Raw genomic sequence first — 14041 nt, forward strand, 5'->3', positions numbered from 1 at the left:
CCAGGGGCTCAGACGCCTCCATGTCTTCCCTTAGGTCAGCGGAGGTGCCAGCTGGGGGCTGGGAATCATCCAAATTGGATAACAAAGAAAAGAGGTAACAAGGATCAGATGGAACCCCCCCCCCCAGCGCCCGAACAGCTATGGGAGTACAACTGTAGCTTGTCCCACTAACTGCTTTTATAAGCTTCTCCAGCATAGAGATCAACCAGGATTCTTGAAGGGCTGTTTATGGATGGAGTAAAATTATTATAGGAGCAAATGGCTCTGAACAATGCAGGAGTGAATCATGGGGAGATGGTGTGGCACCACCCAGGCTCCCCTTTAGGACTGCCCCCTCCCCCATATGCTGGGATCACTGTGCCGTGAGAACTCACAGGTGAGCCTTGTCAGGTACCAAACTCAGGAGAAGCAGCTGCTTCGCCCCCCTTCACATCCATCTCTGGGAACAAACAGCTCCCATCCAAAGACTGGATGGTGTGCTCCTCACCCAAACCCAGGACAGCTTTAAAAGGTCCTCCCAGCCTGAGAAGCCATCCTGTTCTGGACTCGCCTTTTCTCTTCCTCATCTCCTGGCTTCGGACATGACGCTTCCTCTGGACATTTGCCTGTCCTCCTCTCGACCTGGTTCATTCCTGTTCATCCTCAAATTTCAGATTATATGTCACCTGCTCAGAGAGACCTCGACCCCCGGACCCTCTTGGGTGCCCCCTTTCACCCCCACAGCACCAGTGTGTCCTCTTTCTTAGTATCATTCTCCTGAAGTGATCTGTTTCCTGATCACCTTACTTTCTTCATCCACAAGGACTACAGATCTCATTCCTGCTGTCTTACCATCACCAAGCACAAAACAACAGCACAGAAGGCACTAAATATTTACCAAGTGAATTTTGCCAAAATGTTTTCTAGTGTCCTAGCCTGCAACAAGTTAAATGATCTGCTTGAGACTAGGTTCCCTCAAGTTTGAAATGGGAATATAAAAATAATACCTACTGCTGGGCGTGGTGTCGCATGCCTGTAATCCCAGCCACTCAGGAGGCTGAGGCAGGAGCATCACAAGTTCAAAAGCCAGCCTCAGCAATGGTAAGGTGCTAAGCAACTCAGTGAGACCCTGTCTCTAAATAAAATACAAAAATAGGGCTGGGGATGTGACTCAGTGTTTGAGTGCCCCTGAGTTCAGTCTCCAGTGCCTAATAATAATAATAATACCTTCCTTGGAGGGTTTTTGTTCTTGGTGCTAGGGATTGAATGCATGGGCACTTTATCACTGAGTACATCCTCAGCCCTTTTTGGTTTGAGACAAGTTCTCACTAAGTTCCTGAGGGTCTTGCTAAGTTTCCCAGGCTAGCCTCAAACTTGCAATCCTCCTGTTTCAGCCTCCCGAATCACTGGGGTTACAGATGTGTGCCACTGCACCCAGCTGGAGGGTCATTTTGAGGATTAAAAGAGATGTATCAGTAAAGCCCTGAGCATAGTGCCAGGACATAGTAAACAACTCACACTTAGACAAGCAGATTTTGAGGCTGCTACTCTTTACTCTTTCTAATATTGAGTATTATGTTTTATTGTTGTAAAGGTAACACAGGGAAACAGGGTTTATCATGATTTCACACCAACATGTATTTTCAAGCCGAAAGCTCTTGTTATAATGGATGGCTCCATCCTGCAACTCCATGCCAGGGACACCATAAAGAAAGCAAATGTTCGGTGCTTCTCTCTCTTCCTGTAACAGTTGGTGGGTGGGTGGGGCAGATATCTGAGAAAGGCGCCCTGAATGTGGAGGTACTCCACACATGGCCCAGGCAACTAAATGGCAGGGTTTCTCACAGCTCCTTCAGGATTTGTCTCAAGTCCTCTTGCTCAACCTTAGGAGAAGTCTATGAGGCCCAGCTTTTCTCGGCCAGTCCAGGTGGAGGCCTCTGCCTCCAACATTTCCAAGTGACGTAGAACCACAGACCCAGAGGCCCCTCTGCACTTCCTGTGTGGTGTTCAGAAGCCCGCCTCCCCTCTCAGCCTCAGGTGCTTGCTTCAGAAAATGGTGAGTCTCCTCATATAGTGCCTCCCTTTTTCATCCTGGCATTGAGAACAATGACTCTAGGGCCCTTATATCCAGCAGATGTTTTGAAGACATCCTCTGGTTTCCTTTTCAGAAGTAATAAGCTGACTCTTCACCGTCTCAGTAGAGTGAGTGTCCAGTGAGAGAAGGATGCAGTCAAGCACTCTCTGGGGAGTTCTGGGACTCTGCCTCCTATCAGGTAAGTAGATTGGAATAAAGAAGGGTGGTGTTTCTCCAGTCCACTGGAAGCCTCAGAGACTTACTCGTGCAGCCCAGTCATACCAAAGAGCCTCATTTACCAGAAGATGTAAGGGACTGTGCTATCGGTTAGGGTTGGGGATTGAGGTCGGAAGCAAACAAAAGAAATGTGCAGGTGCCTAGGGCATCATTCAGGGAATAGCCAGGGAGAAGCAGTTGACAAGATCATATCAATTGAGAGCAAAAAGGTCTCTCTGCCACCAAGAAGAAGCCCACCCCAGTTCTTACTAAGCCCTTAAGAACTAACACAAGACATTAGAAGAGCTAAGCCCCAGCCTTTGTTTTGGGGAAATCAGACAGTTAAACCTAAACTCTGCACATAGTAGAACAAATTTAGTACCTTTAAAACAAACACCTCACAATTTTCAGTCCTTTTTGGATGCCCAAGAGCTTTCAATTAGTTTAGTCTTTTTTGAAACAAGGCAGGACATGAATTGATAAATAACTGAGAGCATTTGCATATCTCATGAGATAAATAATACAAAAAAAGTTGCCATTTATTGAGTGTCTGTACTATACAAAGAAAACTCCATTACATGCATTAACTGATTTAATCCTTACCTCCACCTTGGAGGAAAGATGTTATACCCTCTATTTTATGAAGAAATTAATACTCAAAGAAGTTAAATAACATTTAAAACCATACTGTTAGTAATTGCAGAAGCTGATCCAAGAAATCGGGACTATCTGTCCACAAGGCCTGTGCTCAGAATGGCCGCATTGCATGAGGCAAAATGGCTCCTGATAGTTTTATTTCAAAAGCCTAGGAAATACTGTCTCAGCTTGGGCTCCTAACTCAGAGCCACAGCCATGGTGTCTTCACTTCCTGCTTCATCTTGGGTTGTTTTCTTAAGCTTGAACACAAAAATCACCTGGGAACCCTGTTAAATTGCAGCTTCTATTTCAAGAGGCCTGGAATGGAGACTGAGAATGTGGGCATTATGAGAATGTGCCCAAAATGCTCTTGTTACCGGACTGCTGGGCCATAGGCCCAACTCTGGGGGTCCCAACAAATCAGATCTGGCCACCTGCCCCAAAAACCAAATGGAAAAAGTAATGACGAAAAGCAGAAAAGGAACTGTAATCAAGATGGCCATATTGGGGGCTGGGGATGTGGCTCAAGCGGTAGCGCGCTCGCCTGGCATGCGTGCGGCCTGGGTTCGATCCTCAGCACCACATACAAAGATGTTGTGTCCGCCGAAAACTAAAAAATAAACATTAAAAAAAAAAATTCTCTATAAAAAAAGATGGCCATATTGGGAAGGCAAATGAGATCAAGCTTCCCAGTCCTGTCTTTGGGATACTGATGTGTTAGGTTTAAACAGAAGAAAAACTGAGGCAGTGGACAAGTAGTATGCAGAATTAAATAATCTTGGTTAAACTGTGTCCTGGTTGATTATTATCTCAGTTCTGGTTCTACAAGGTGGCTCCAGGGAAGTCCTTGTCTCTTGAAGAGACAATCTCCCTTTGCTTCACAGGATGTTTATCAGACCTGGATCCTGGTGGGGACAATTCAGCTCCCAGGAGATAATTGCTCTTGCTTCAGGGTAGGGGGATGGTCTCATCAGGAAATTATCTGCCTTCAATTTTTCACTATTCCTGGAATGTCTAGGAGAATGACTGGAGACTTCTACGCATTGCTCGAGGGGGTCTGGAACAGGAGCTTTTTAAAAGCCAGCAGTTGAATGTCCCTGAAAATCTTAAAAATACCTTACTTACCTTTATTTTGGTGTCTTCAGTCTGAAGGGGACAGAATGCCAGCTTGAGATGAACACTCCTTAAATGATTAACATACCTATGTGCAAAATTGAGCAGGATTCTAACACAAAAGTTTAAGTTAATAAATAAAACTGGAGCTGGGCACAGTGGCACATGCCTGTAATCCTAGCAGCTGAGGTAGGAGGATCACAAGTTCAAAGTCAGCCTCAGCAAAACAAGACACTAAGCAATTCAGTGAGACCCTAAATAAAATACAAAATAGGGTTAGGGATGTAGCTCAGTGGTCGAGTGCCCCTGAGTTCAGTCCCTAGTACCAAAAAACAAACAAACAAACAAACAAAAAAAAATACTGGATACTAAATGAAGGTAACTTTTAGTTACCCATAGGGCATCTGTAGGCCCAAGTGAAAAGTCAGTACTTTTTAGCAAAGGCAACCTATCTAAGTACCTGTTATTCTCTGGGGATTAAAGAGTATCTCACCCAACATAGAGGCTATTGGTGAACAGAAAACTCTCAGGCAGTGCCAGGGAAACTGGTCACTGTAATGAATCTAAGTCATGCTTAAGTGACGGGATTTGGGAGAGTCCAGAGGAAATGTGATCAGGCTCTTTAACGCATAGGCTCTAGGTTATGAGTGACTGGGGTTTCAAATATTTCCACTTGTCTCTAGCAGAAAACAAATGGAAAAACTGAGCCATCCAACAAGCAGAAGCCAGAAATGGAACAAGAATCCCGACGTTTGTAGCCAAACAAAAGCTCATTTTTTTTTTCCACAGTCAGAGACCAGTTTCAAAATGGAGGCTTAGTTGCAAAATTCTTTTGCTATTTCTCTTGTCAGACAAAAAGCAGCCCCAACTTATTCTAACTTCTGTTTGTTGAATATTGTGTTGTCATGTTTAATGCTGTACGGTTCCTTTCTCTTTCTTCCCAAATTGATTGGATCAATCCCCAGCAGTAAAAGGCACTTTTCTAAAGTGTAGAAGCCACTGAGATCATACAGTGGCTGGAAAGAACTTTAGATGGTCATTAATATAATTCCATTATTTGGAATTGCATGCACTCACAATATTTTCTAACTCTTTTTTTTTTAACTATTTATTTTCCAGTTGGTGCTTGGGGGCAGGAAGGTAAGATATGCTCTCTTCACTATGAAATCAATCCAGGATTCTTAGTACAATCGTGTACTGACAAACAATGTTTCAGTCAACAACTAACAGTATATACAATAGTGGCCCCATAAGATTGTAATGACTCTGAAAATTCCCTATCACCTAGTATTTTTGCTATACATTTTCTGTTTAGATGTGTTTAGATACACAAATACCACTGTGTTGTAGCTGCCTATAGTATTCAATAGAGTAACATGCTATACTGGTTTGTAGCCTACAAGCAATAAGCTACACTTTATAACCTAAAATGTATAGTAGCTATACCATCAAGGTTTGTGTGACACTCTATGACATTCATATAATGACAAAATCATCTAACATCATATTCTCAGAAACCAACTGTATTTGTGAGTGGAGAGCTTCCTCTTGGCCTCCCACAGAGCTTCCTCAGAGACCAGTGAAAGGGTTTTCTACTATTCTCTTTTGCCTTTTCCTGATGAAGCTAGCCCAGAATAGGGAATCAGAGATTATAGTAAGAAGCCAGTCTTGATTCCAAAAAAGAATTGAGACTGTTAAAATAAGTTGAAAGTACCAACAGTTTTCTTTTGCTAGCCTCTCCTATTTGATGTGCAATTTTGTAAAGAATGTGTGGCTGGCCAGAATGCATGCTCATGGTTGCCTGGATCAACCTCAGGGCAGCATTTTGCTGCACATTCAGAATCACATCTGAATACTCTGAATGTGTGTGCCAGGTGTGTCTTTGTGTGCACATGCATACAAGTGTACCGGGCCTGGACTTACTTTCTCAACCACAGCAATAGAGTCCATAGTGTCCCAATACTGGAAAAGTCTATTCAATAGCTCCTCCAAATTGAGGGAACAGCTACTATGTTCAAAAGCAGAAATTGTGCCAGTCTACTTTCCACTGGGCTGCCTGACTTGTGGTGTCCTTGGCAGTTATTTTTACAAATGGCCATTAGGTATTTAAGGTAGAAGTAAGATCCAAGACAGCTTGTGATACATAGCTGAGAGACTTGAAGATCCTTTGCTTTCTGGCAATTGAGGGAAGAGTCCTAACCCTTGAGGTCAGGGCTTATCTTAGTTGCTGATAGGAATGTCACTCATGGTTTTTTATCATTTCTTTTTCAGATGATGAAGAAAATGGTAAGGGCATTTTTCTTCTGTACAACCTCTTTTCAAATGTGAAACAACATGGTCATAGAGAACACTCTCAGTAGTAAATAGTGAGAATCAGAACCAGTAGCAGGAAAAATACAATCACCTTTCAATGGGATCTGTATGAGATATGCCTGTCTTTGTTGCTAGCTGTCATGCTGGACTATAATAGCTATGCATGTATATATCCGTCCCTGAACTTACTGCTACAGAAAAACACACATCTGGGCGTGGGTTGGAGCATCCATGGATTTTTGTACAAAAATTTATCCATGAGTTTGTTTACCTGGTCCAATGTCTAGTCCACAGAAGGTGCTCAGTGAATATTTTTTGAATGAGTAAATGAACAAAAATATAAATGCTTTGCTAATTCCTTCTCCTCGGGGATCCACCTGTCTTGTATGAAAGACCAAAAAAATGATATTAAAGTGTGTTGTATGCCATGATATGGGTAGATACAGAGTAAAATGAAGTATAAAGAGAGGAATGGTCAACTCTGCAGAATGTAATTGAAGAAGGCTCCCTGGGGGTGGCAATTCTTGAGCTGAGTTTTAAAGGATGAACTGGTATTTTGAAGAAAAGAGAGACTTTAGGCAGAAGAGAGAAGGGCATACAGTGTGAGGTTAAAGGTCTAACTCTGAAGCTGGATGGCCATGTTTGAATCCTGGTCCAACTCCCTAGTTGCTATATGTCTGAACAGTTAACTTCTCTTTGTACATCATCATGTATAAAATGGAAATAATAATGATACCCATTTTATGTTATTATAAGTGTTGAAAGAGTAATTCTTTTGAATTCTTAGACATTACCTGACCTATAGAAGGCAGTATGTGAATTTCAGCTATTATTATATAGAAAGCACACTGAATCTAGATAATAAGCATTAAAGTGTATTAGATATGTGTGTTCTAGATATTGCCCTAAATATCTTACCCAGATTTCCTCATTCACTTCTTCTAACATTCCTTCTCTACAGATAAGAAAACAAAGACTTACAAAATGGATAGATAACCCAATCATAAGGCATAAGTGTAAATTTATAAGATACTGAAGTTCATTTTCTTAACCATTATGAAATACCATGTGTTTACAATCTTTGTGAACATACCTATTTGTAGACATAGACACATCTAAGCCCTTGTATGAGCACATGTAAATCTAAGCTCTGCTACTGAATTTGTGCGAGTAAGGGTTGTAAGCAATTTTTTTTTACATTTGTTTTTCAAACAAACCCACCAAGCCAAGCATACTGTCTATTTACTTTTAACTTATTTGCGATTTCTGATTCACATAATATTTCTAAAAAAATAAGTGCTGAAAAATTTTTAAATCAAAATAATACCATCTATTGTCATTATATTCAACTTCCAATTTATCACCAGATGGAGAAGGATTTGTTTATGTTGTGTACAGTCACAGCCAAATGACTATCTGGGTGGCAGAGTCAAAGCTCAATTCTGTTCTCTATGGTATCAGGACCCCAAGAAAGAAAGGAGAAAAGAAACTAACATTTTTCTTTTTTTTAAGTTTTAAAAAAAATTTTTTAGTTGTAGATGGACACAATACATTCATTTTATTTGTTTATTTTTATGTGGTGCTGAGGATTAAACCCAGTGCCTTATATGTGCCAGGCAAGCGCTCTACCACTGAGCTACAACCTCAGACCCCAGAATCCATTTAATTCTTACAAATGGAGATTTCCCTGATGAAGAAACTGAGGTTCAGAGATGTTAAATGACTTCCATTGCACACATAGAGTAGGGCAGATCTGAGATACAGACACAAGATTTATGTCTCAGAGTCCAGTGCTCTTTATCCATTACCACAGTGTCTCTGAGATAATATAAAGCCACTTTTTATTGGGAGAATAATTTCCTTAAAATGTGTAGAGTGATTCACATCATTTAAAGGCAATAACAGAGAAAAGTACATGGAATAAAAAGAAAGGTATTTGATTTCTATTACAAAAGACTTTGTTAGTTATAAGAAAGAATTTCTGGCTGGGCACAGAGGCACATCCTTATAATCCCAGTGGCTCTGGAGGCTGAGACAGGAAGATCATGAGTTCAAAGCCAGCTTCAGTAACTTAGCAAGATCCTAAGTGACTCAACAAGACCCTATCTCTAAGTAAAATATAAAAAAGGGCTGGGGATGTGGCTCCATGGTTAAGCGCCCTAGGTTTAATTCCCAGTACAAAAAAAAGGAAAAAAATTTCTGGGGTTGGGGCTGCAGCTCAATGATAGAGCACTTGACTAGCATGAGCAAGGCCCTGGGTTCCATCCTCAGTACTGCAAAAAAAAAGGGGGGGGGGGGCGGTGAATTCCTAAATAAAGAGACATAGGTAAGGCCAAGAATCAGTGACCCAAATATGTGAAAGATTTTTTTTTTTATCTCTGAGAAGATCCTTTGATATTTATCTGAAAGATAATCTAGCTAATGCAAGAAGATAAACCTGAAGTTTTTAGACTGAGTTGCAGTCCTGGGCCTAGGAGCACATGCTGCCACGCTTGCAATTTGCTGTACGTGAGTCATGTCAATAAGTGTATCTCAGAGGCTAAGTGCACACATCATTTTCAAGACTGGGGCTCCCCTCTCTGGGAACTGATAGGGAAAGTGTTTAGACCCATTAGAAAAATTTTACCTCAAATTTAAACTTAAGCTGGGCATGGTGGAACACGCCTGTAATTCAGGAGACTGAGGCAGGAGGATCACAAATTCAAAACCAGCCTTAACAACTTAGGGAGACCCTGTCTCAGAGTAAAAAATAAAAAGGACTGGGAGTGTGGCTCACTGAGAACACCCCTGGGTTCAATTGCCAGTACAAAAAAAAAAAAAATTAAACTTAAACCAGGACTTTTTCTTTCTAATCTTTCTTTTTTTTTCTATTTGCAGATGACCTAACACAGATACGTGAGTTTATGGTCCTTTAATTATGCTTTGTCTGAAGATGCAATTTGGTGGATTGTAAAGAAAGTAATTGAGAAAGATTAGCCTCAAAAACTGAGGGCCCCCAAAAAAACCAAACGCTGGATGTTTTCTTTGATATAAGGAGGCTGATTCATAGTGGGATAGGGAGCCCGAGCATGGGAGGAATAGACGAACTCTAGAAAGGGCAGAGGGGTGGGAGGGGAAGGGAGGGGACATGGGGTAATTAATGATGGTGGAATGTGATGATCATTACTATCCAAAATACATGTATTAAGACACAAATTGTATGAATATATTATGTATACAACCAAAAAACAAAAGAACTGAGGGCCCCTCAACATTATGTGCCGAACTCCCATTTTAGAAAAGTTTCAAATAGGGACCTTCGTGGGGTTTTCTTTACTTCCATCCTTCCCTCCCCAAGTTCCAATGTTCCTGCCTATAACTGAAGCCAGCTTTCAGAGGGTGGTCCCTTCCTCACACACTCTCTAGCCAGTAGCGGGTAAAACCAGGATATGAATTTTATTGATTCTTTTGTCATTAGTTTGACCTTTGGAGAATTTTTCTGGTTTCTCCCTCCGATTTCCTTTCTCTTTTCTCTCATTCCTCAGAATACAAAGTCTCCATCTCGGGAACTGATGTGATGCTGACATGCCCTCCAAAAGCTCTGCAGGGCACAATAAATTGGGAAAGAAATAACAAAAAACTAGAAGGCGAAAATGACGAACAACTGTTACTGAAGAATTTTTCAGAAATAGATAACAGTGGTTATTACGCCTGCTACACAACCCCAAGACAAAAAGAGAATATCCATTTTCTGTACCTGAGAGCTAGAGGTAACATTCTCCATGACTTCTCCAACCCAACTCACAGTCCTCTGATGTCCCAGAGCTTCCTTGTATACTCAACCCTGGGAGTGTCCAAGGCCACACAGCATCAGTATTTTCTAGAACAGATTAAAAAACAATTTGGGGCTGTTTGGATAATCTCAGTCAGCTCTTGTTCTAAAATAGCAACTTCCCAAGGGACAGGCTTGGGTCATTTGGATTATGTCACACCCAGAATTACAATATGAGTTTATCTGATGCTTTATCCAGAGATACATTCTTTAGAGGGACTTGCAAAGGAAGCCATAGCCACTGTTTTTAAACCGTCTAAACTAGAGTATAATAATGAAATCACAAGGAGAGCTAACATTTATCGAGTGCTTATAAAATTTCAAGCACTGAACTTGCCAGGGATTTTTTTTCCATGTATTCCTCTCAAAAGCCATATGAGTTAAGTACTACTTTATTACCATTTCGTAGATGAAGAAACAGAGATTTTGTGAGTCAAAATTACATTGCACAATTCCCATAACTAGTGAGTAATGAAGCTAGGACTTGAACCCAAGACCGTTGAACTATAGCTTGCTAATTGTTATCGTTGTTATAAACATATTGAAGGGAAGGGCCTGTGGCAAGTGTGTGAGTATTGAGGGGAAAATCACCTTCATCTGTTCCTCCCCCTTCTCCAGTGCCCTGATATCTTCCCTTCTCTGTCATTTCTCTTCTCTCTGCCCCTGTAGTGTGTGAGAACTGCGTAGAGGTGGATCTGACGGCTGTGGCCACAGTCATCGTAGTCGACATCATTGTCACTCTGGGCTTGCTGATGCTGGTTTATTACTGGAGCAAGAATAGAAAGGCCAAGTCCAAACCTGTGACACGTGGAGCAGGCGCTGGTGGCAGGCCCAGGGGTAAGAGCTGTGTCAGAGAACATTCCCATCAAGGTGGCGTCCAGCCTGGGACAGGGTGGGCAAGTCCCCAGGAAAGTTGAAACTGCTTCCTTAGAACATTTACTGTTCTACCAAAGTCTCCTTCTCCAAGACCTCTCCTTCCCACCCTAGAAAAGTGTGACCCCACTTAGGAAAATGAAGGGCTTCCTCAAATGCTTATCAGTGCTCTGCAGTAATCAGATCCCACCCCCAGGCTGTGAGAAGAGAGACTTTGGGGTGTTCCTGCCTTTTCCTTTCTGTTCCCCCATGGAAAGAAATGATGGGAGGACTTGGGCTAAGGAAAGTCACAAAATGATAAGAACAGTGTGGGGGTCCTTAGGGATGGGATTGAAGAAAGAAAATGAAAAGGGCACTGGATAGAAAATGGGAGATTGTGGAGGAGAGACAAAGGGGACTGTCAACCTTGAGCTGGGTCTCACTGGGGCACTCAGCACTGCAACATTGGGGTTCCCCCTGGAAATGAATACTTCTCCCTTCCCTCCTCTGTAGGACAAAAGAAGGAGAGGCCACCACCTGTTCCCAACCCGGACTATGAGGTAACAGGGATGGAGTGGACAGGGAGAGGTGGGGAGGAAGAGCATGCCCTTCTAGGGGGAGGGAACAGGTAGGACTGTCCCTCTCTCACCTGCCAGATACTTTGAAGGCCCTCATTCAGGGTTCCTAGGACAACTCACCATGAGACCACTTCTGCCTCTTTCATGGCAGAACAGACTAAGAGGTTGTGTGGCTTCCACACCCATGAAGGTGGGAATATACCTCTCTCTCTGGTTCATTCATTGGCTGGGATATAGCCGTGGAACATCACGTATGTGAGGTCTAATATGATAAATTCAGGACTGATGTTGCACTAGCATATACTAATGTAGTCAATCAGTTATTGAAATATGATAATGGTTTCATTGGTAAGTAGCCCCAAGCCTCCTGCCATCGCACCCACACATACACTCTCAGACATCACAGCCCATCCCTCTGCCTCTTGACCTGGTGACTAAGCAGCTAATGCCTGGCATAGGGGAGGACCACCAGAATTGTTCTCATTGGTTGGTGGGTGTGCACTAATAGTTATCACATATTTTTATTGTCACACTTGGACTCATTCTACAAATATTTATTGAGCACCAGCCAAGCATGTGATATTTACTTTCCCATGAGTGACTTCATTTAATCCTGACAAAAGCCCTGAGCACTTGCCTAGCATAAGAAAGGGCCTAGGTTCAAAACCCAGTATTTCTCTCTCTCTCTCTCTCTCTCTCTCTCTCTCTCTCTCTCTCTCTCACACACACACACACCTGAGAGGTGAGTCTTTAGACTCCCATTTTTAAAATAGGAAAGTTGAGGCTCACAGAAGTACAGAATCCATGCAAGTCTACTACCTGTAAGGACCAACTTGGAATTCCCAGGTGCCTCCTGACTCGAAGCACAGCATCTTTCTACTGCACTACAGCTAGATCTCCAGAGCCATTCTCCCCCATGAGCTACTTCCTCCACCCCTCTAGCCACCCCTCTCTGTTCTACCCACAGCCCATCCGGAAAGGCCAGCGGGACCTGTATTCTGGCCTGAATCAGAGAGGAATCTGACAGCTCTGGAGGATCGCCTACGTCTGCCTCTCCCTAGGCACCCTGCAATTCCTTGTTCCCTGGACAAGTTTTGGACCCTACAAGAGAATTGTTCTTCAGTCTCACGGTGAACTCACAACATCCTGCAGAATTGTCTTTGGCTCGTTCCTTCCTGCCATCTCTACCTGCCGCCCAGTTCTAGGATTTTTCTGCTTCATTGTCCTTTGAAACATCATGGCTATTCAACCCCTTACACCCAGCCTGCCTGTCAGGATATTTCTGCCTTCAAATCCCTCCTTTCTCTGCATATAAATTGTCCCTCATTCTGTAATCACAGTGGCTTGGGAGGCTGAGGCAGGAGGATCTCAAGTTCGGAGCTAGCCTCAGCAACTTAGTGAGGCCCTAAACAACTCAGTGAGACCTTGTCTTTAAATAAAATATATAAAAGGGCTGGGGATGTGGCTCAGTATTTAAGTGCCTCTGGGTTCAATTCCCAGTACCAAAAAAAAAAAAAATGTTCCCTCATTACTAACAATTTCATTTAACTTTCCATTTTCCCAGCTCTCTCTCTCTGCAGCCTTCTTTGTGGGGGACTGGGTAAATGTTGGCAGAAGCCCTGTCCCATTCACAGATCCTGGCCCAGAGTCAGCCCTGAGCCCCCTTCCCTGGTTCTTACTGCAGGCTACTGGATGATCATTCGCAACTCCATGAATGCATGTAAGCTCCTCTCTACTGACAGAGAAAACAAATAAAGTGTGTTTGGCTGAAAGAATTGCTGTCTCTCTTTTCTGGCATGTCCTCAGAGGCTACCTTGCTTCACAAGATAACTCAGGTGTTCCCCACCTTTGGTTCCAGTTAGTACTCACATTTAATATTCCATTTAGTACTGCAAGTACTACCTGTTTTTCCGGCTGGTAGAGGTATTATCTGAAGCTCTCTTTAAAGAGGGAAATAGAGGCAGAGATGGGGAGGTGCAGATACAGAAAGTTTAATTCCTCTTGGAGGAAAACGCCAAAGGTGGCAGAGAGTGACTGATGGGTCCCTGATGGAGAAATCAGGTCATAAAATGGGCAAGATAGAAGTAATCCCAGCAGCTCGGGAGGCTGAGGCAGGAAGATCATGAGTTCAAAGTCAGCCTCGGCAACTTAGCGAGGCCCTAAGCAACTCAGTGAGACCCTGTGTCTAAATAAAATATTAAAAAAGACTGGGGATGTGGCTCAGTGGTTAGGCGCCCCTGGGTTAAATCCAAAAAAAAAAAAAGTCCATAAAAAGGTAGATCCAGGTAACAGAAATGAACAGTGGAGGTATAAGGGGGGCCTTGGGGATGGGACACAGGTTTCTGCAAACTGCCAGGAAGAGCTGCTGAGCTGGGCTGGGGGCAGTGGAGGAAGGAGGTACCCCTCCCTCCTGCTCTAGAGGCAGCTGCCTGCAGCTAGAAGCGCTGCTGCGGGTAAGCCGCACAGGAT

General features: G+C 42.9%; 1 protein-coding gene across 2 annotated transcripts; it reads left to right on the forward strand.

The window, feature by feature from the left end:
• The first annotated feature begins 1807 nt into the window (after positions 1–1807).
• Cd3e (CD3 epsilon subunit of T-cell receptor complex) lies at positions 1808–13347 on the forward strand. Of its 2 annotated transcripts, XM_027930547.3 has the most exons (9): positions 1808–2035; positions 2148–2252; positions 5138–5158; positions 6290–6304; positions 9209–9226; positions 9856–10080; positions 10812–10979; positions 11508–11554; positions 12540–13347. In XM_027930547.3, the coding sequence occupies exons 2-9, from the start codon at positions 2204–2206 to the stop codon at positions 12594–12596; spliced, it is 600 nt and encodes a 199-aa protein (XP_027786348.2). In that variant the 5' UTR covers positions 1808–2035; positions 2148–2203; the 3' UTR covers positions 12597–13347. The 2 variants fall into 2 exon arrangements, with proteins under 2 accessions (XP_027786348.2, XP_071472839.1); XM_071616738.1 differs by lacking the exon at positions 6290–6304.
• Positions 13348–14041: the final 694 nt, after the last annotated feature.

Source organism: Marmota flaviventris, chromosome 9, assembly GCF_047511675.1.
Source record: "Marmota flaviventris isolate mMarFla1 chromosome 9, mMarFla1.hap1, whole genome shotgun sequence".
In the NCBI taxonomy this organism is placed as follows: domain Eukaryota; kingdom Metazoa; phylum Chordata; class Mammalia; order Rodentia; family Sciuridae; genus Marmota; species Marmota flaviventris.